Source organism: Asterias amurensis, chromosome 9, assembly GCF_032118995.1.
Source record: "Asterias amurensis chromosome 9, ASM3211899v1".
NCBI lineage: Eukaryota > Metazoa > Echinodermata > Asteroidea > Forcipulatida > Asteriidae > Asterias > Asterias amurensis.
In genome coordinates this window covers 12,939,536-12,961,699 of record NC_092656.1, presented here as the reverse complement: position 1 = coordinate 12,961,699, position 22,164 = coordinate 12,939,536, and the positions used below count along the sequence as shown (strand labels likewise).

General features: G+C 37.0%; 1 protein-coding gene across 1 annotated transcript; it reads left to right on the top strand.

The window, feature by feature from the left end:
* The first annotated feature begins 14,903 nt into the window (after window positions 1–14,903).
* Window positions 14,904–21,839, top strand: LOC139941671 (S-adenosylmethionine-dependent methyltransferase Rv2258c-like). The gene is made up of 4 exons (XM_071938268.1): window positions 14,904–15,163; window positions 16,146–16,336; window positions 17,505–17,627; window positions 18,378–21,839. The coding sequence occupies exons 1-4, from the start codon at window positions 14,979–14,981 to the stop codon at window positions 18,956–18,958; spliced, it is 1,080 nt and encodes a 359-aa protein (XP_071794369.1). The 5' UTR covers window positions 14,904–14,978; the 3' UTR covers window positions 18,959–21,839.
* The last annotated feature ends 325 nt before the right edge of the window (window positions 21,840–22,164 follow it).

Here is a 22,164-nt window from a genome sequence, read left to right as displayed (position 1 = left end):
TTTGATCAAATCCCAAGGGGTTAACCTTGCATCTTTATCGAAATTGGGCTAAAATTTGATAAAATCCTCAGGGGTAAACTTTGCATTTTTGTCGAAATTGGGCTTAAATTTGATAAAAACCCAAGGGGTAAACCCTGCATCTTTGTCGAAATTGGGCTAAAATTTGATAAAATCCTGAGGGGTAAACTTTGCATTTTTGTCGAAATTGGGCTACAATTTGATAAAATCCCAACGGGTAAACCCTGAATCTTTGTCGAAATTGGGCTAAAATTTGATAAAATCCTAAGGGGTAAACTTTGCATTCTTGTCGAAATTGGGCTAAAATTTGATAAAATCCCAAGGGGTAAACTTTGCATCTTTGTCGAAATTGGGCTAATATTTGATAAAATCCCTAGGGGTAAACCCTGCATCTTTGTCGAAATTGGGCCAACATGATTGATTATTTTTGATAAAATCCCCAGGGGTAAACCTTGCACCTTTGTCGAAACTGGGCTAAAATTTGATAACATCCCAAGGGGTAAACTTTGGATTTATTTTCGAAATTGGGCTAAAGTTTGATAAAATCGCCAGGGGTTAACCTTGCATCTTTATCGAAATTGAGCTAAAATTTGATAAAATCCCAAGGGGTAAACTTTGCATCTTTGTCGAAATTGGGGTCATATTTGATAAAATCCCAAGGGGTAAACCTTGCATCTTTGTCGAAATTTGGCTAAAAATTGATAAAATCCCAAGGGGGTAAACTTTGCATCTTTGTCGAAATTGGGCCAACATGATTGATTATTTTTGATAAAATCCCAAGGGGTAAACTTTGCATTTTTTGCAAAACTGGGCTAAAGTTTGATAAAATCCCCAGGGGTAAACCTTGCTCCTTTGTCGAAACTGGGCTAAAATTTGATAACATCCCAAGGGGTAAACTTTGCATTTTTGCCGAAATTGGGCTTAAACTTTATAAAATCAAAACATTGCATTTTTGTCGAAATTGGGCTAAATATTAATAAAATCCCAAGGGGTAAACCTTGCATCTTTGTCGAACTTGGGCTAATATTTGATAAAATCCCAAGGGGTAAACCTTGCATCTTTGTCGAACTTGGGCTAATATTTGATAAAATCCCAAGGGGTAAACCTTGCATCTTTGTCGAAATTGGGCTAAATATTAATAAAATCACAAGGGGTAAACCTTGCATCTTTGTCGAAATTGGGCTAATGTTTGATAAAATCCCAAGGGGTAAACCTTGCATCTTTGTCGAAATTGGGCTAATGTTTGATAAAATCCAAAGGGTAAACCTTGCATCTTTGTCGAAATTGGGCTAATATTTGATAAAATCTCAAAGGGTAAAACTTGCATCTTTGTCGAAATTGGGCTAAAATGTGATAACATCCCAAGGGGTAAACCTTGCATCTTTGTCGAAATTTTGTTTAAAATTGATGAAATCCAAAGGGGGTAAACTTTAGGTTTTTGTCGAAATTTGGCTAAAATTTGATAAAATCCCAAGACGTAAACCTTGCATTTTTGTCGAAATTGGGCTAATATTTGATAAAATCCCCAGGGGTAAACCTTGCATCTTTGTCGAAATTGGGGTAAAATTTGATAACATCCCAAGGGGTAAACTTTGCATTTTTGCCGAAATTGGGCTTAAATTTGATAAAAGACCAATGGGTAAACCTTGCATCTTTGTCGAAATTGGGCTAAAATTTGACAAAATCCCAAGGGGTAAACTTTGCATCTTTGTCGAAATTGGGCTAATATTTGATTAAATCCGAAGGGGTAAACCTTGCATCTTTGTCGAACTTTGGCTAATAATTGATAAAATCCCAAGGGGTAACTTGCATCTTTGTCGAAATTGGGCTAAATATTAATAAAATCCCAAGGGGTACCCCTTGCATCTTTGTCGAAATTGGGCTAATATTTGATTATATCCCAAGGGGTAAACCTTGCATCTTTGTCGAAATTGGGCTAATATTTGATAAAATCCCAAGGGGGTAAACCCTGCATCTTTGTCGAAATTGGGCTAAAATTTGATAAAATCCCAAGGGGTTAACCTTGCATCTTTATCGAACTTGGGCTAAAGTTTGATAAAATCCCAAGGGGGTAAACCCTGCATCTTTGTCGAACTTTGGCTAAATATTAATAAAATCCCAAGGGGTAAACCTTGCATCTTTGTCGAAATTGGGCTAAAATTTGATAACATCCCAAGGGGTATACTTTGCATTTTTGTCGAAAATGGGCTAAAATTTGATAAAATCCTAAGGGGTTAACCTTGCCTCTTTATCGAAATTGGGCTAAAATTTGATAAAATCCCAAGGGGGTAAACCCTGCATCTTTGTCGAAATTGGGCTAAAATTTGATAAAATCCTAAGGGGTAAACTTTGCATTTTTGTCGAAATTGGGCTAAAATTTGATGAAATCCCAAGGGGTAAACCCTGCATCTTTGTCGAAATTGGGCTAAAATTTGATAAAATCCTAAGGGGTAAACTTTGCATTCTTGTCGAAATTGGGCTAAAATTTGATAAAATCCCAAGGGGTAAACTTTGCATCTTTGTCGAAATTGGGCTAATATTTGATAAAATCCCAAGGGGTAAACCCTGCATCTTTGTCGAAATTGGGCCAACATGATTGATTATTTTTGATAAAATCCCAAGGGGTAAACTTTGCATTTTTTGCAAAATTGGGCTAAAATTTGATAAAATCCCCAAGTGTAAACCTTGCACCTTTGTCGAAACTGGGCTAAAATTTGATAACATCCCAAGGGGTAAACTTTGCATTTATTTTCGAAATTGGGCTAAAGTTGGATAAAATCCCCAGGGGTTAACCTTGCATCTTTATCAAAATTGGGCTAAATATTAATAAAATCCCAAGGGGTAAACCTTGCATCTTTGTCGAACTTGGGCTAATATTTGATAAAATCCCAAGGGGTAAACCTTGCATCTTTGTCGAACTTGGGCTAATATTTGATAAAATCCCAAGGGGTAAACCTTGCATCTTTGTCGAAATTGGGCTAAATATTAATAAAATCCCAAGGGGTAAACCTTGCATCTTTGTCGAAATTGGGCTAATGTTTGATAAAATCCCAAGGGGTAAACCTTGCATCTTTGTCGAAATTGGGCTAATATTTGATAAAATCTCAAAGGGTAAAACTTGCATCTTTGTCGAGATTGGGCTAAAATGTGATAACATCCCTAAGGGTAAACCTTGCATCTTTGTCGAAATTTTGCTTAAAATTGATAAAATCCAAAGGGGGTAAACTTTAGATTTTTGTCGAAATTTGGTTAAAACTTGATAAAATCCCAAGACGTAAACCTTGCATCTTTGTCGAAATTGGGGTAAAATTTGATAACATCCCAAGGGGTAAACTTTGCATATTAGCCGAAATTGGGCTTAAATTTGATAAAAGACCAATGGGTAAACCTTGCATCTTTGTCGAACTTTGGCTAATAATTGATAAAATCCCAAGGGGTAAACCTTGCATCTTTGTCGAAATTGGGCTAAATATTAATAAAATCCCAAGGGGTAAACCTTGCATCTTTGTCGAAATTGGGCTAATATTTGATTATAATATCCCAAGGGGTAAACCTTGCATCTTTGTCGAAATTGGGCTAATATTTGATAAAATCCCAAGGGTGTAAACTTTGCATTTTTGTCGAAATTGGGCTAAAATTTGATAAAATCCCAAGGGGTTAACTTTGCATCTTTATCGAAATTGGGCTAAAGTTTGATAAAATCCCAAGGGGGTAAACCCTGCATCTTTGTCGAACTTTGGCTAAATATTAATAAAATCCCAAGGGGTAAACCTTGCATCTTTGTCGAAATTGGGCTAAAATTTGATAACATCCCAAGGGGTATACTTTGCATTTTTGTCGAAAATGGGCTAAAATTTGATAAAATCCTAAGGGGTTAACCTTGCCTCTTTATCGAAATTGGGCTAAAATTTGATAAAATCCCAAGGGGTAAACTTTGCATTTTTGTCGAAATTGGGCTAAAATTTGATAAAATCCCAAGGGGTAAACCCTGCATCTTTGTCGAAATTGGGCTAAAAGTTGATAAAATCCCAAGGGGTTTACTTTGCATTTTTGTCGAAATTGGGCTAAAATTTGATAAAATCCCAAGGGGTTAACCTTGCATCTTTATCGAAATTGGGCTAAAATTTGATAAAATCCTAAGGGGTAAACTTTGCATTTTTGTCGAAATTGGGCTTAAGTTTGATAAAAACCCAAGGGGTAAACCCTGCATCTTTGTCGAAATTGGGCTAAAATTTGATAAAATCCTGAGGGGTAAACTTTGCATTTTTGTCGAAATTGGGCTGAAATTTGATAAAATCCCAAGGGGTAAACCCTGAATCTTTGTCGAAATTGGGCTAAAATTTGATAAAATCCTAAGGGGTAAACTTTGCATTCTTGTCGAAATTGGGCTAAAATTTGATAAAATCCCAAGGGGTAAACTTTGCATCTTTGTCGAAATTGGGCTAATATTTGATAAAATCCCTAGGGGTAAACCCTGCATCTTCGTCGAAATTGGGCCAACATGATTGATTATTTTTGATAAAATCCCCAGGGGTAAACCTTGCACCTTTGTCGAAACTGGGCTAAAATTTGATAACATCCCAAGGGGTAAACTTTGCATTTATTTTCGAAATTGGGCTAAAGTTTGATAAAATCGCCAGGGGTTAACATTGCATCTTTATCGAAATTGAGCTAAAATTTGATAAAATCCCAAGGGGTAAACTTTGCATCTTTGTCGAAATTGGGGTCATATTTGATAAAATCCCAAGGGGTAAACCTTGCATCTTTGTCGAAATTTGGCTAAAAATTAATAAAATCCCAAGGGGGTAAACTTTGCATCTTTGTCGAAATTGGGCCAACATGATTGATTATTTTTTAATAAAATCCCAAGGGGTAAACTTTGCATCTTTATCGAAATTGGGCTAAAGTTTGATAAAATCCCAAGGGGGTAAACCCTGCATCTTTGTCGAACTTTGGCTAAATATTAATAAAATCCAAAGGGGTAAACCTTGCATCTTTGTCGAAATTGGGCTAAAATTTGATAACATCCCAAGGGGTATACATTGCATTTTTGTCGAAAATGGGCTAAAATTTGATAAAATCCTTAGGAGTTAACCTTGCCTCTTTATCGAAATTGGGCTAAAATTTGATAAAATCCCAAGGGGTAAACTTTATATTTTTGTCGAAATTGGGCTAAAATTTGATAAAATCCCAAGGGGTAAACCCTGCATCTTTGTCGAAATTGGGCTAAAAGTTGATAAAATCCCAAGGGGTTTACTTTGCATTTTTGTCGAAATTGGGCTAAAATTTGATAAAATCCCAAGGGGTTAACCTTGCATCTTTATCGAAATTGGGCTTAAACTTGATGAAATCCCACGACGTAAACCTTGCATTTTTGTCGAAATTGGGCTAATATTTGATAAAATCCCCAGGGGTAAACCTTGCATCTTTGTCGAAATTGGGGTAAAATTTGATAACATCCCAAGGGGTAAACTTTGCATTTTTGCCGAAATTGGGCTTATATTTGATAAAAGACCAATGGGTAAACCTTGCATCTTTGTCGAAATTGGGCTAAAATTTGACAAAATCTCAAGGGGTAAACTTTGCATCTTTGTTGAAATTGGGCTAATATTTGATAAAATCCGAAAGGGTAAACCTTGCATCTTTGTCGAACTTTGGCTAATAATTGATAAAATCCCAAGGGGTAAACCTTGCATCTTTGTCGAAATTGGGCTAAAATTTGATAAAATCCCAAGGGGTAAACTTTGCATCTTTGTCGAAATTGGGCTAATATTTGATAAAATCCCTAGGGGTAAACCCTGCATCTTTGTCGAAATTGGGCCAACATGATTGATTATTTTTGATAAAATCCCCAGGGGTAAACCTTGCACCTTTGTCGAAACTGGGCTAAAATTTGATAACATCCCAAGGGGTAAACTTTGCATTTATTTTCGAAATTGGGCTAAAGTTTGATAAAATCGCCAGGGGTTAACCTTGCATCTTTATCGAAATTGAGCTAAAATTTGATAAAATCCCAAGGGGTAAACCTTGCATCTTTGTCGAAATTTGGCTAAAAATTGATAAAATCCCAAGGGGGTAAACTTTGCATCTTTGTCGAAATTTGGCCAACATGATTGATTATTTTTGATAAAATCCCAAGGGGTAAACTTTGCATTTTTTGCAAAACTGGGCTAAAGTTTGATAAAATCCCCAGGGGTAAACCTTGCTCCTTTGTCGAAACTGGGCTAAAATTTGATAACATCCCAAGGGGTAAACTTTGCATTTTTGCCGAAATTGGGCTTAAATTTTTTAAAATCAAAACATTGCATTTTTGTCGAAATTGGGCTAAATATTAATAAAATCCCAAGGGGTAAACCTTGCATCTTTGTCGAACTTGGGCTAATATTTGATAAAATCCCAAGGGGTAAACCTTGCATCTTTTTCGAAATTGGGCTAAATATTAATAAAATCACAAGGGGTAAACCTTGCATCTTTGTCGAAATTGGGCTAATGTTTGATAAAATCCCAAGGGGTAAACCTTGCATCTTTGTCGAAATTGGGCTAAATATTAATAAAATCCTAAGGGGTAAACTTTGCATTTTTGTCGAAATTGGGCTTAAATTTGATAAAATCCTGAGGGGTAAACTTTGCATTTTTGTCGAAATTGGGCTGAAATTTGATAAAAACCCAAGGGGTAAACCCTGCATCTTTGTCGAAATTGGGCTAAAATTTGATAAAATCCTGAGGGGTAAACTTTGCATTTTTGTCGAAATTGGGCTGAAATTTGATAAAATCCCAAGGGGTAAACCCTTAATCTTTGTCGAAATTGGGCTAAAATTTGATAAAATCCTAAGGGGTAAACTTTGCATTCTTGTCGAAATTGGGCTAAAACTTGATAAAATCCCAAGGGGTAAACTTTGCATCTTTGTCGAAATTGGGCTAATATTTGATAAAATCCCTAGGGGTAAACCCTGCATCTTTGTCGAAATTGGGCCAACATGATTGATTATTTTTGATAAAATCCCCAGGGGTAAACCTTGCACCTTTGTCGAAACTGGGCTAAAATTTGATAACATCCCAAGGGGTAAACTTTGCATTTATTTTCGAAATTGGGCTAAAGTTTGATAAAATCGCCAGGGGTTAACCTTGCATCTTTATCGAAATTGAGCTAAAATTTGATAAAATCCCAAGGGGTAAACCTTGCATCTTTGTCGAAATTTGGCTAAAAATTGATAAAATCCCAAGGGGGTAAACTTTGCATCTTTGTCGAAATTGGGCCAACATGATTGATTATTTTTGATAAAATCCCAAGGGGTAAACTTTGCATTTTTTGCAAAACTGGGCTAAAGTTTGATAAAATCCCCAGGGGTAAACCTTGCTCCTTTGTCGAAACTGGGCTAAAATTTGATAACATCCCAAGGGGTAAACTTTGCATTTTTGCCGAAATTGGGCTTAAACTTTATCAAATCAAAACATTGCATTTTTGTCGAAATTGGGCTAAATATTAATAAAATCCCAAGGGGTAAACCTTGCATCTTTGTCGAACTTGGGCTAATATTTGATAAAATCCCAAGGGGTAAACCTTGCATCTTTGTCGAACTTGGGCTAATATTTGATAAAATCCCAAGGGGTAAACCTTGCATCTTTGTCGAAATTGGGCTAAATATTAATAAAATCACAAGGGGTAAACCTTGCATCTTTGTCGAAATTGGGCTAATGTTTGATAAAATCCCAAGGGGTAAACCTTGCATCTTTGTCGAAATTGGGCTAAAATTTGATAAAATCCAAAGGGTAAACCTTGCATCTTTGTCGAAATTGGGCTAATATTTGATAAAATCTCAAAGGGTAAAACTTGCATCTTTGTCGAAATTGGGCTAAAATGTGATAACATCCCAAGGGGTAAACCTTGCATCTTTGTCGAAATTTTGTTTAAAATTGATGAAATCCAAAGGGGGTAAACTTTAGGTTTTTGTCGAAATTTGGCTAAAATTTGATAAAATCCCAAGACGTAAACCTTGCATTTTTGTCGAAATTGGGCTAATATTTGATAAAATCCCCAGGGGTAAACCTTGCATCTTTGTCGAAATTGGGGTAAAATTTGATAACATCCCAATGGGTAAACTTTGCATTTTTGCCGAAATTGGGCTTAAATTTGATAAAAGACCAATGGGTAAACCTTGCATCTTTGTCGAAATTGGGCTAATATTTGATTAAATCCGAAGGGGTAAACCTTGCATCTTTGTCGAACTTTGGCTAATAATTGATAAAATCCCAAGGGGTAAACCTTGCATCTTTGTCGAAATTGGGCTAAATATTAATAAAATCCCAAGGGGTACCCCTTGCATCTTTGTCGAAATTGGGCTAATATTTGATTATATCCCAAGGGGTTAACCTTGCATCTTTGTCGAAATTGGGCTAATATTTGATAAACTCCCAAGGGGGTAAACTTTGCATTTTTGTCGATATTGGGCTAAAATTTGATAAAATCCCAAGGGGTTAACCTTGCATCTTTATCGAACTTGGGCTAAAGTTTGATAAAATCCCAAGGGGGTAAACCCTGCATCTTTGTCGAACTTTGGCTAAATATTAATAAAATCCCAAGGGGTAAACCTTGCATCTTTGTCGAAATTGGGCTAAAATTTGATAACATCCCAAGGGGTATACTTTGCATTTTTGTCGAAAATGGGCTAAAATTTGATAAAATCCTAAGGGGTTAACCTTGCCTCTTTATCGAAATTGGGCTAAAATTTGATAAAATCCCAAGGGGTAAACTTTGCATTTTTGTCGAAATTGGGCTAAAATTTGATAAAATCCCAAGGGGTAAACCCTGCATCTTTGTCGAAATTGGGCTAAAAGTTGATAAAATCCCAAGGGGTTTACTTTGCATTTTTGTCGAAATTGGGCTAAAATTTGATAAAATCCCAAGGGGTTAACCTTGCATCTTTATCGAAATTGGGCTAAAATTTGATAAAATCCTAAGGGGTAAACTTTGCATTTTTGTCGAAATTGGGCTTAAGTTTGATAAAAACCCAAGGGGTAAACCCTGCATCTTTGTCGAAATTGGGCTAAAATTTGATAAAATCCTGAGGGGTAAACTTTGCATTTTTGTCGAAATTGGGCTAAAAGTTGATAAAATCCCAAGGGGTTTACTTTGCATTTTTGTCGAAATTGGGCTAAAATTTGATAAAATCCCAAGGGGTTAACCTTGCATCTTTATCGAAATTGGGCTAAAATTTGATAAAATCCTAAGGGGTAAACTTTGCATTTTTGTCGAAATTGGGCTTAAGTTTGATAAAAACCCAAGGGGTAAACCCTGAATCTTTGTCGAAATTGGGCTAAAATTTGATAAAATCCTAAGGGGTAAACTTTGCATTCTTGTCGAAATTGGGCTAAAATTTGATAAAATCCCAAGGGGTAAACTTTGCATCTTTGTCGAAATTGGGCTAATATTTGATAAAATCCCTAGGGGTAAACCCTGCATCTTCGTCGAAATTGGGCCAACATGATTGATTATTTTTGATAAAATCCCCAGGGGTAAACCTTGCACCTTTGTCGAAACTGGGCTAAAATTTGATAACATCCCAAGGGGTAAACTTTGCATTTATTTTCGAAATTGGGCTAAAGTTTGATAAAATCGCCAGGGGTTAACATTGCATCTTTATCGAAATTGAGCTAAAATTTGATAAAATCCCAAGGGGTAAACTTTGCATCTTTGTCGAAATTTGGCTAAAAATTAATAAAATCCCAAGGGGGTAAACTTTGCATCTTTGTCGAAATTGGGCCAACATGATTGATTATTTTTTAATAAAATCCCAAGGGGTAAACTTTGCATCTTTATCGAAATTGGGCTAAAGTTTGATAAAATCCCAAGGGGGTAAACCTTGCATCTTTGTCGAAATTGGGCTAAAATTTGATAACATCCCAAGGGGTATACTTTGCATTTTTGTCGAAAATGGGCTAAAATTTGATAAAATCCTTAGGAGTTAACCTTGCCTCTTTATCGAAATTGGGCTAAAATTTGATAAAATCCCAAGGGGTAAACTTTATATTTTTGTCGAAATTGGGCTAAAATTTGATAAAATCCCAAGGGGTAAACCCTGCATCTTTGTCGAAATTGGGCTAAAAGTTGATAAAATCCCAAGGGGTTTACTTTGCATTTTTGTCGAAATTGGGCTAAAATTTGATAAAATCCCAAGGGGTTAACCTTGCATCTTTATCGAAATTGGGTTTAAACTTGATGAAATCCCACGACGTAAACCTTGCATTTTTGTCGAAATTGGGCTAATATTTGATAAAATCCCCAGGGGTAAACCTTGCATCTTTGTCGAAATTGGGGTAAAATTTGATAACATCCCAAGGGGTAAACTTTGCATTTTTGCCGAAATTGGGCTTATATTTGATAAAAGACCAATGGGTAAACCTTGCATCTTTGTCGAAATTGGGCTAAAATTTGACAAAATCTCAAGGGGTAAACTTTGCATCTTTGTCGAAATTGGGCTAATATTTGATAAAATCCGAAAGGGTAAACCTTGCATCTTTGTCGAACTTTGGCTAATAATTGATAAAATCCCAAGGGGTAAACCTTGCATCTTTGTCGAAATTGGGCTAAATATTAATAAAATCCCAAGGGGTAAACCTTGCATCTTTGTCGAAATTGGGCTAATATTTGATTATATCCCAAGGGGTAAACCTTGCATCTTTGTCGAAATTGGGCTAGTATTTGATAAAATCCCAAGGGGGTAAACTTTGCATTTTTGTCGAAATTGGGCTAAAATTTGATAAAATCCCAAGGGGGTTAACTTTGCATCTTTATCGAAATTGGGCTAAAGTTTGATAAAATCCCAAGGGGGTAAACCCTGCATCTTTGTCGAACTTTGGCTAAATATTAATAAAATCCCAAGGGGTAAACCTTGCATCTTTGTCGAAATTGGGCTAAAATTTGATAACATCCGAAGGGGTATACTTTGCATTTTTGTCGAAAATGGGCTAAAATTTGATAAAATCCTAAGGGGTTAACCTTGCCTCTTTATCGAAATTGGGCTAAAATTTGATAAAATCCCAAGGGGTAAACTTTGCATTTTTGTCGAAATTGGGCTAAAATTTGATAAAATCCCAAGGGGTAAACCCTGCATCTTTGTCGAAATTGGGCTAAAAGTTGATAAAATCCCAAGGGGTTTACTTTGCATTTTTGTCGAAATTGGGCTAAAATTTGATAAAATCCCAAGGGGTTAACCTTGCATCTTTATCGAAATTGGGCTAAAATTTGATAAAATCCTAAGGGGTAAACTTTGCATTTTTGTCGAAATTGGGCTTAAATTTGATAAAAACCCAAGGGGTAAACCCTGCATCTTTGTCGAAATTGGGCTAAAATTTGATAAAATCCTGAGGGGTAAACTTTGCATTTTTGTCGAAATTTGATAAAATCCTAAGGGGTAAACTTTGCATTTTTGTCGAAATTGGGCTTAATTTTGATAAAATCCTGAGGGGTAAACTTTGCATTTTTGTCGAAATTGGGTTAAAATTTGATAAAACCCCAAGGGGTAAACCTTGCATCTTTGTCGAAATTTTGCTAAAAATTGATAAATTCCCCAGTGGGTAAACTTTGCATTTTTTCGAAATTGGGCTTAAATTTGATAAAATCCAAAGGGGTAAACCTTGCATCTTTGTCGAAATTGGGCTAATATTTGATAACATCCCAAGGGGTAAACTTTGCACTGTTGCCGAAATTGGGCTTAAATTTGATAAAAGACCAATGGGTAAACCTTTCATCTTTGTCGAAATTTGGGTACAATTTGAGAATATCCCAAGGGGTAAACCTTGCATCTTTGTCGAAATTGGGCTAATATTTGAATACATCCCAAGGGGTAAACTTTGCATTTTTGCCGAAATTGGGATTAAATTTGATAAAATCCCGATTTTGTGGAAATTGGGCAAATATCTAATTAATCGGATAAAATCCCCTTGCAACTTTTTGTAACAAAAAAATAATAAACTTTGCATCTTTGTCGAAATTGGGCTAAAATTTGATAAAATAACAGTAGGTAAGCCTTGCATTTTTGTCGAAATTGGGCTAACATTGTTGATAAAATCCACAGGGGTAAATCTTGCATCTTAAATTTGAGAAAATCCCAAGGGGTAAACTTTGCATGTTTGTCGAAATTTGGCTTAAATTTGATAAAATCCCAATGGGGAAAACCTTGCATCTTTGTCGAAATTGGGCTAAAATTTGATAAAATACCCAGGGGGAAACTTTGCATGTTTGTCGAAATTGGGCTTAAATTTGATAAAATCACAAGGGGTAAACCCTGCATCTTTGTCGAAATTGGGCTAAAATTTAATTAATCGGATAAAATCCCCTTGCAACTTTTTGTAACAAAAAATTAATAAACCTTGAATCTTTGTCGAAATTAGGCTAAAATTTGATAAAATAACCTGTGGTAAGCCTTGCATTTTTGTCAAAACTTGGTTACAATTTGATAAAATAACGAAATTGGGCTAACATTATTGATAAAATCCCAAGGGGTAAACCTGGCATCTTTGTCGAAATTGGGCTAAAATTGGATAAAATCCCCAGGGGTAAACCTTGCCTAAAATAGGCGGAAATTAAATATTAACACAATAAATAGTCAATATTTTAAAAATAGTTTTAAATTAAAACAAATTTGTGCAGAAAGTTAGTTAGAGTGAAGACCAGGCATTCAGGGGACTCAAAGTCTGATCGAAACCAGCGTGGTGATCACCCATTAGAACCCTTAAGGGATGGCTAGTCCCGGCCCCTCCTTTACTTTCCGACACGGGATAATCACCCTACCCTAATTTGGGGAGAGACATGACGGACCCCAATCACTTACTGGTGCTAGCAGTAAAAGTCATGTCCCTATGGTACGGGGCGGGATTCGAACCCGGTCTCCCAGCTCTGGAACGCACGCAAGCGAACGATCCAGTGCACCGTGTCGCCACAGTGCCCGTTGGTGTTAGGAGGTGATTTTAAACACTACTTAAATAATGCATTGTTATGACTGCTTAGTAAAAGAAAAAGATCGGTAGTAGTGGGATTCGAACCCGGGTCACTAGCATCTTAAGCCCACCTCTTACAGCAAAGGCTACGGGTTCTCTTAGCACAAGTGAGAGATAATGGGTTGTTATGCATAAGAGTGGTTCTGACTTTATTCGTCAGATTTTAAGACGAGTGAACAGCGCTCTCCCCGAAACCGTAATGTTCTTTTAAGGTTTCTCTTTTTCATGGTTTACTCAAGTGATCATCCGGAAAACTGGGGAGAAAATCCCAGGTATTGTGTTTTTGTCAAAAGCGTTAGTCAATAACAAAAGAGCCTGTCTACTATATATGAGCTGAATGACCGTTTCGACCAGACTTTGAGTCCCCGGAATGCCTGGTCTTCACTCTAATTAACTTTCTGCACAAATTTGTTTTAACCTAAAACTATTTTTTAAGATATTGATTATTTATTGTGTTAATGTTTCATTTCCGCCTATTTTTAGGCAAAGCGGATATAAACATTTCACAGCTGAAAACAAATGGAAAGATTGTTTTTACAAATGTCGGCGAAGTACTTCTTCACCAAATCACCTGGGGTTTGAAGGGAGGCTTAATGGAGTGCGAGAAGCTAAACATTCTTTCTCTGAGTCATCTACCTTGTAAACCTATATCCGCATGCCTTAAAGATGAAGAACACAAATTGATTTTCCAACCAAGCCCCATGTCCCAAGCACCCGTTACTGAGCAACTGTCTTCTTATCAAGGGCTTTCATGTCACTGAATTGTAAGCAAACGGAGAGAGAGAGAAAAATTGATGCTGAAAACTTGCAAGACTTACCCCCTATTCCCCTTTGTTTACAAAATCTTAGCCCATTTTATTTATTTTTTTGTTACACAAATTGCAAGGGGATCTTATCCGATTCCAGCCCAATTTCAACATAAAATGCATGGCTTACCAGTGGCTTAGGAGTCTATCGCATTATTTTGTCAATTTTCTCAAATTTATCAAATTTTATCAAATTTTATCCCAATTAATACAAAAATGCAAGGCTTTTTTTACCCCTCAGGATTTTATCAGATTTTAGCTCAATTTGACAAACATTTAGTTTTTTCAAACTTAAGCTCTATTTTGAAAAAAAAAAAATGAAAATCTTACCCCTCGGGATTTAAAGCCCAAAATTTGACATTCTTTCTCTGGGATTTTATTACATTTTAGCCTAATTTTGACAAAAATGCGAGTTTTACCGCCTTGGATTGTATCAGATTTTAGCCAAATTTCGACAAAAATGCAAGAAAAATAAAGGAGGGCCGGGACTAGCCATCCCTTAAGGGTTGTAATGGGTGTTCACCACGCTGGTTTCGATCAGACTTTGAGTCTAACTTTCTGCACAATTAATTAGTTTCAACTTTTATATCACCTTTAAAAGATATTGACTATTTATTGTTTGAATTTTTCATTTCCGCTTATGCTTATAGGCAAAGCGTATAAGAACAAATTCACGACTGAATCAAAATGGAAAGAATAAAAATTAAAAATATGTTGTCAAACTGTTTTTTTCTTCACCAAATCACCTGGTGTTTGATGGGAGATGAGCTAAACATTTAGTCATCTACCTTGTAAACTTATACCCGTAATTCAATTTCCAACCAAGCCCCATGTACCAAGCACCTGCAACCCAGCAACCACTGTCTTCTGAACATGAAAGCCTTTATGACACTGAACTTTAGGCAAATCGGAGAAAATAAATGTCACGTAGCATGTGCTAACAACGTACCTAGACGTTGCAACCATGCAGGCTGCAGGGTTCATTGTTCATGAACTTGTGTTCATAATAATATTATAATGACGCTATGTAGTTGAACTATGCTGTTAAGGCTGCTGTGAGACCTTCACACTCTGTGCATATACACCGCCATTCGGACGCACACAAATAAAATATTGTCTATATAAATTTGCTCAAATCGGTGCAAGGGGTACGCAATAATGGCTACCACAGATGAGTCTGCCTCTGATTTTTCAACCCGCGTTACCCAGCAGCTTGTTGGTGGTGTAGCAGGTATCGGTGTAGCCATGGGTATGGAGACGGGACTGTTTGAGATGATGATCGCAATGGGAGAGAGCAGGAAAACCAGTCAGGAGATTGCGGACTTGGCTAACATGAAAGAAAGGTGAGCTTGAAGGTCAGGGGTCGTAGATTTGTGTCTTTTGTTGGCGTAATGCTGATTTATAGCCCAAATTGTCAATTCAGTGAGGGGTTGATTTCACAAAGAGTTTAGCACTATAGTCCTAACCGAGGACGACTGTAGTATCCAAGGAGATATTAAAAACTTGAGGCTAGTCAAACAGATTATCCTTCCATGTATCTGAAAACTAACATTTTCAGGTGGTCCCTTAAACAAAAATCCTGCGAACGAATTTTGACACATGATGTTGTTTCAAGCCGCACATTACACAAAAACTGAAAGACGGGTCAATGTCGTGTTTTGCAACTTAACCTACTACTTATCATTAACAGTTTCCCCTTGACTGAAAGTTTGTTGTTTTAAAATCTGTAAAAAAACCTAATTAGTTTAAAGTTAAATCTACATTTGCGTCTAAAATCGGTGTGAAGTATCAAAACAAGCAAAATACTTAATGGTTTTAGGTTTGTGTTTCATTTTGGTTTGAGATGCAAACCCGGGTTCCCGTGCACCTTTATTGTGATCAAGGCGTTTAAAATCCACATTGCTTTAAAGGCAGTGGGCATTCGGCAGAAAACCGGTTCCCTCTGAAGTAACGTAGTTTTCGAGAAAGAAGTAATTTTCCCCAAATTAATTGATTTCGAGACCTCAGAGTTAGATTTTGAAGTCTCGAAATCAAGCATCTAAAAGCACACAACTTCGTGTGACAAGGTGTTTTTTCTTTCATTATTATCTCACAACTTCGACGACCAATTGAGCTCAACTTTTCACAGGTTTGTTATTTTATGCACACCAAATATGTTGAAACACACCAAGTGAGAAGATTGGTCTTTGTTGACAACTACCAATAGTATCCGTTGCTTTTAATATATTACCAAAATATTCCACATCAAATACAGGTCAGATTTTTTTTTTTAAGTAGTAATGCCACGGATCATTATATGTTTTTTTCTTTTTTTTTCTTTCTCAGATATGTAAGGGAATGGTTAGGGTGTATGGCCGCTGCGAACATCGTCAACTTTGACCCCACAGAGGGGACGTTTTGGCTGCCGTCCCACCGGTCAAACATCATGGAGTTGAAAGCTCTTGCTATGACTGCACCCGTACTGCAAGGAGGATTCTTCCAAGTTGCTGACTGCTTCAGAAAGGATGGACCTAGAGGTGAAAACAATGCTTTTTGTTTAAAGCCATTGGACACTTTCGGTAAAACTATTGTCCAGAGGCCCACACTTATTATATCACAACTGATATATAAAATGAAAAACCTGTGAAAATGTAGGCTCAATCGGTCATCGGAGTCGGGAGAAAATAACGGGAAAACCCACCCTTGTTTCCGCACGTTTCGCCGTGTCATGACATGTGTTTAAAATAAATCCGTAATTCTCGACAACGAGTATTGATAATTGTTTTAATGTTTTCTCAAAAAGTAAAGCATTTTATGGAATAATATTTCAAGAGAAGTCTTTCACCATTACCTTCTGTAAACCCTGTGACTTTTTTGTAAATCTGTGAACTTTTTATTTTCTGTGCCGAAAGTGTATAATGGCTTTAAGGGTGCACCTCACTAGCTGAGGAGAAAACAAAGCGTCAAGTTCCATGCTTCTCCTCATTGAACCCAAGTCTCAACACTCATGGGGTGACAGGTCTTTTTCTTCAGCTGCGCCACACATTTGGAACTCTCTAATAATCTTAGATCTTGTCTTTGTACCACAAAATTCAAATCTCTTCTCAAAATTTATCTCGTTCAAAGGTTTTCAATTACTAACTTAGTTGTGTGTTGTTTTTCTTTACTGCGCCTTGAACACCCAGCAGGGTGGATAGTATTGCTATTGTTGTAAATTTATTGCAGGCCGTCAATTTATTCTATGTTGTTAGCCGTTTCTCACAATGTGTTATACAATCACCGGCTCCCCATTACTTCCCATTAGTCGTTACCAAGTAAGGTTTTATGCTAATAGTTATTTTGAGTAATTACCAGTTAGTGTCCACTGCCTAGTTTAAGAGTCAATAAATAATTGCCCTTTAATGTAAAAAGCTGTGAGACTTCTATCTCAGACACCCGTCATTTTGGCTATTGTTTGTGTGGTCCACCCAATTATAGTCCCAGTGTAATTTATTTTCCAATCATACATGTATTTTAACAGACTTGAATAAGTATTGGGTAAGAAAGTTTTAATCTGACTGTTACTTTTATTACTTTTCTTCTGTTTCTCTTGTCCGTCTTATTATTTTTGTATAACAAAACTAGGGGGGGGATTTATTTTGACTATCAAAGTAATAATATTTTTCCGTCGTTATTCTTGTGTGTCTGTCTACATTGTCCATACAGGAGTTGCTTATGGGAAATATCCCAAGTTTGATGAGCTGATGGCTATGACACAGGGAGTATTCTTCCAGGACCATCTTATTCAGGAGTTTATTCCATCCATGCCCCATCTGCACCAACAGCTAAGTGAGTATGGTGCTGATGACACACCAAGCATTATCAGTTCACCGGGTTAAAACAAATTAGCAAATTTTTCACAATGACAAAATGTATAGCTTCAAACAGTTTTTAAAACAAATAGGGGTAACTTGGGCTGAAAATATCCAGATGAACCTAATGAACAATCTGAGTGACGAATGGATTGACTCTGGGGACTAAGGCCATTTTCGAAACCACGGGCTATGCTTTTGATTCAGCTTAGGCTAGCTTTGCCCGCACAATTTGTGCGTGCTCTGTGTACTTACTCGGGGCTTCAGGCGAGAGAAGGGAGCCTGAAGCCGAAGCCTTTGGTTTTGAAAAGGGCAGCAGTCATGCATACGGTCGTGAGTAGGAGGGGGTGGGCAACTGGAATAATTTGACATAGACTCCAAGTGATGGATCTGTATTTATTTATTAGAAAGTTCTTGTCGAAGCCTCTTTAGCATATGGACAAGGGGTGATGACAATGAAGACATTTCAGTTTTAGATGTAGGAGGAATACCCATGAGATTTATTACAGGGAGAACCAGCGAAGTCAGGTAGGGACTGAAAAACACATTCCACATCTGTGCCTCTGGTGGGATTCGAACCGGGGGTCATAGAGGTGGAAGTCGAGGCAGGACATCACCACGCCAAATTGACTTCCTTAAAGTCGTGTCATGTCAGAGCCAGGAGTTTTTGAGAATGATACGGCGTGTATTGTCTTTATGAACCCATATTTCTTCTTTACAATCGCAGAGAATGGAATTGTGGTGTTGGACATCGGGTGCTGCGAAGGTGTGTCCACGACCACCATGGCCAAGGAGTTCCCCAAGAGTCACTTTCACGGCTTGGACCTATCCCAGCCGGCGCTCGCCACAGCTCGAGACACAGCATCCGTGATGGGTCTCTCCAATGTCGAGTTCGTCCATGCCGATATCTCGCTCATGCCGCCTGACTGGACGGACAAGTTCGACTATCTCTTCATGAACTTTGTTCTTCACGACCTGGCCTACCCTGCCAAGGCACTTCGGGATATGCACCGGGTACTCAAGCCAGGAGGCACCCTCTCTGTGGTAGAGACCACGGCACACGGCAAACTCCAAGATAATCTAGCGGTGCCAGATCGCGACAGCGTGGTCGTTGATTACATGTATAGTTTGATGAACTGTATGCCGACATCACTCTACCACGAAGGTGGGGCGGGCCTTGGGTCCATGTGGGGCAGGGAGAACGCTCGTGCGGCACTTGAGGAAGCCGAGTTTCAAGTCATATCCATGACTGATGTACCGTCCGAATCCGGTTTACACTTCATGTGCCAAAAAGCCACAAAGGCCTAAAATTGTAAAGATGGTTGACAAATGGCTTATAACTGCTTTGTAAATATTTTGTTTCTAAATGTTTAGTCAGCCTAAAAAATAAGCTTACAAAAGTAGGTGAAAGTTCAAAGCTAGTCTATACTTTGCTTGCCATACACAAACAAAATACAAAAATTAAAAATAAAATGAGTTAATTTGTCAACATCGATGACAAAGATTGCAACACAGGCGACGTTTGACAGCTCGGTCCTTCCACGGCAGAACAGCCCAACTCGAAAATTAACAATTTGAGAAAAGTAAGTACCTGTCAGAGATAAGCTGTTTCGCCATAAAAGGGGATGAAAGTATAAAAAGAGGCCAAGATAGGACATGTTATATTCGCATCCATACATATAGTATGCCTTTGAAACTTTGAAATAGAAAAGGAAAATCACCCTCAATTTTACTAAGATATGGTCGCAATGGCTTCAGTGCTTCCTGCGAATGCGAACGAGAAGCGAATCGATTAAGCATTTGCAGAAAGTATGAACCTAGCTTTAGGCTTTTTACCATGGATGGGCCGAGCTGCTTAATGCACAACAGTAGCTAACCACAGCAAAGTTTTGCTTAAAGGACGAATAGGGTTTTTGATCCCTTCGAATATTTTAATCATATTTTTATTAAAATGTATATACAATAAAAACTAACCCGTGAAAATTTGCTTTCAAAAGGTGGTCTCGTTTTTGAGATCCGAGCGAATAATGTCCATGCAGGAAGAGTACCCCCCCCCCCAAGAAAACAACCACACTCTTAGAAGCGTTACCGCGGTAGCCTTTCTTATTCAAATTTGTGGATAACAACAATGATATTCTAACAAATATTGACTGCTATGTGGGGCACAGTTAAAATTACAGGCCCTCTGTGATATCAAAACCATGGCTAAGTCAAAACTATGACTTTGCCCGAAGCGAAGCTGAGGGCATGGTCATGGTTTTGGCATCACCGAAGGCCTACAATGTTCGCTGTGCTCCAAATAGTAAGCAGTCAATTAAGTGTATAACTTAATAATTTATTCTAATTTGATTGTCTCAGTTTTACAAGTACACAAACAACCCTGACCACGTGGAAAGGTTGTCTGTGAAGAAAGGTCGCAGTTCGCCCCGTGAAACAGAACGCTAGCGTACACAATGGACGCGTTTCAGTGTGTTTTCTTATTTTTTTTTCTTAATATTTATAATAAAGCGTATAAATAAACAGTGATAATTGAATCAACAAGCTGATGTTTAAATTTTAATATTAATAATAATATTGATATGAGGGTTAAAAAATAAAAATCTCCAAAAATATTTAAAAATGATAAGCCTCTGTATTTTTTTCCAGAATGCCCAGGAAAATATTCAGTCACATGATTTGATCATCATGAAGTGTGAATTGAAATAGTGTTTGATGAAACTTTTTCGGTGGGCAAATATTTTTATATGGCCTCAACGTTATGACATATTTTTGTACCTTGTAGAAATGCCTAAAATACCAATCTTTTTGCATTTACAAGTGCACCAGTGGAGCCTCACGTGTTTTTAAGTTTTGTCAAGAGAGAGGAGACTCTTTGCTTGGCAAATAAAAGCACACAATTTTTATCTAGGGACTGTTTACATCGCGCACAGAGAGGTAAAAGATTTGCCACGATTTTAGGGACACCTCGAAAACGGGACCTCCTACGATATACATGAGGTATTTAAAGCCCTATATTTCCATATCCTCAGTACTTCGAAATGATACTTGTTTCTCAAAAATGCATTATTCCATCCAAAGATGCTAAAGTTCTTACCACGTAATAAACTCATTTCATCACTTGAAAATAAATATTGCGTATCACTGTTGACTATTATAAATGTCCACTTATTTTTAGCTTATTGATTCCACAATCGAGGTCATAAGAACGATCGTGTGTAAAATTAATGTTGTCCTTAAAGGCACTATTTAACCTTTGGTAATTGTCAAACACCAGCCTTCTCACTTGGTGTATCTCAACATATTATTATTTTCATATCCGCAGTACTTCGAAATGATACTTGTTTCTCAAAAATGCATTACTCCATCCAAAGCTTCTATAGTTCTTACCACGTAAATAGTTTGTGTTCAGGGTCATTGTCGAACGTTAACCAAGTCATTTGAATCCGTGACTCATTCTTCCAGAATTAAATTTCATTTTGTTGGTAAGCAGCAGTTCTAATGAAATTGGACCCATCCATCATTCCAACGGTGACTGTCCTTTACAGCACATCTTTAGGTTGCTTTCATTTCTAAAAATTACAAAGCTATTCAAGGCTCAAGAGTTACAAACAGGCGAATTGGTTTCAAGATGCTCCTTTCAGCGTTGATTTAATGTAACAATGTAGGCATCAAAACCTAATTGGTTACAAGCAATGGAGAGCTGTTGATAGTATAAAACATTGTGAGAAACGGCTCCCTCTTCAATTCAATTCAAATCAATTTATTTATTTCATCACAGATTACAAGTAAAAAGTGAACATTATTTTCCCTGTGTGCACTAAAAAGATTCAAGTTTGATATTTATAGAAAAACAAAAAACATTACAGTTTAAAAACACAGACTGAATTAATTACAAAGATTAGTTAAGCAATACATAGCCTAGATCAAATTTTAAAAAGAGAGAAACGTTATCAAAATCTCACCGTCACTGATTAAAATAGAAAGACAAACAACTAAGTTACCTTGTGAAAAGTGAGTTAAAAAGATGAATAGCACTGGGTAAAAAAGATAGTCTGAACCGGTTTGTGCGAGTAGAGAGAGAACGGTTGCAATCTAGTTCTCGAGAAAGAAGTAATTTTCCACTAAAATATGTGAATTTGATTTTGAGACCTCAGAATTAGATTTTGAGGTCCCGAAATCAAGCATCTGAAAGCACCAATTCGTGTGACAAGGTTGTTTATTTTTACATTATTAGCTTGCAACTTTGACGACAAATTAAGTTCACATTTTCAAAGTATATAAAAAGGCTCGTTTTTGACAACTACAAAATTTCAATCAAAAGAAATTAATAAAGCGCCAAAATCAACAGAGCACATATGAGAGTGCCGCCTCACAGCGCACTTTAACTGGATATTTATGTAAGATGTGAGAAGAATGGGCAGAAATAAAATGATTTCACCACTTGAAAATTAATATTGCGTGTCACCGTTGACTATTATAAATGTCTACTTATTTTTAGCTTATTGATTCCACAA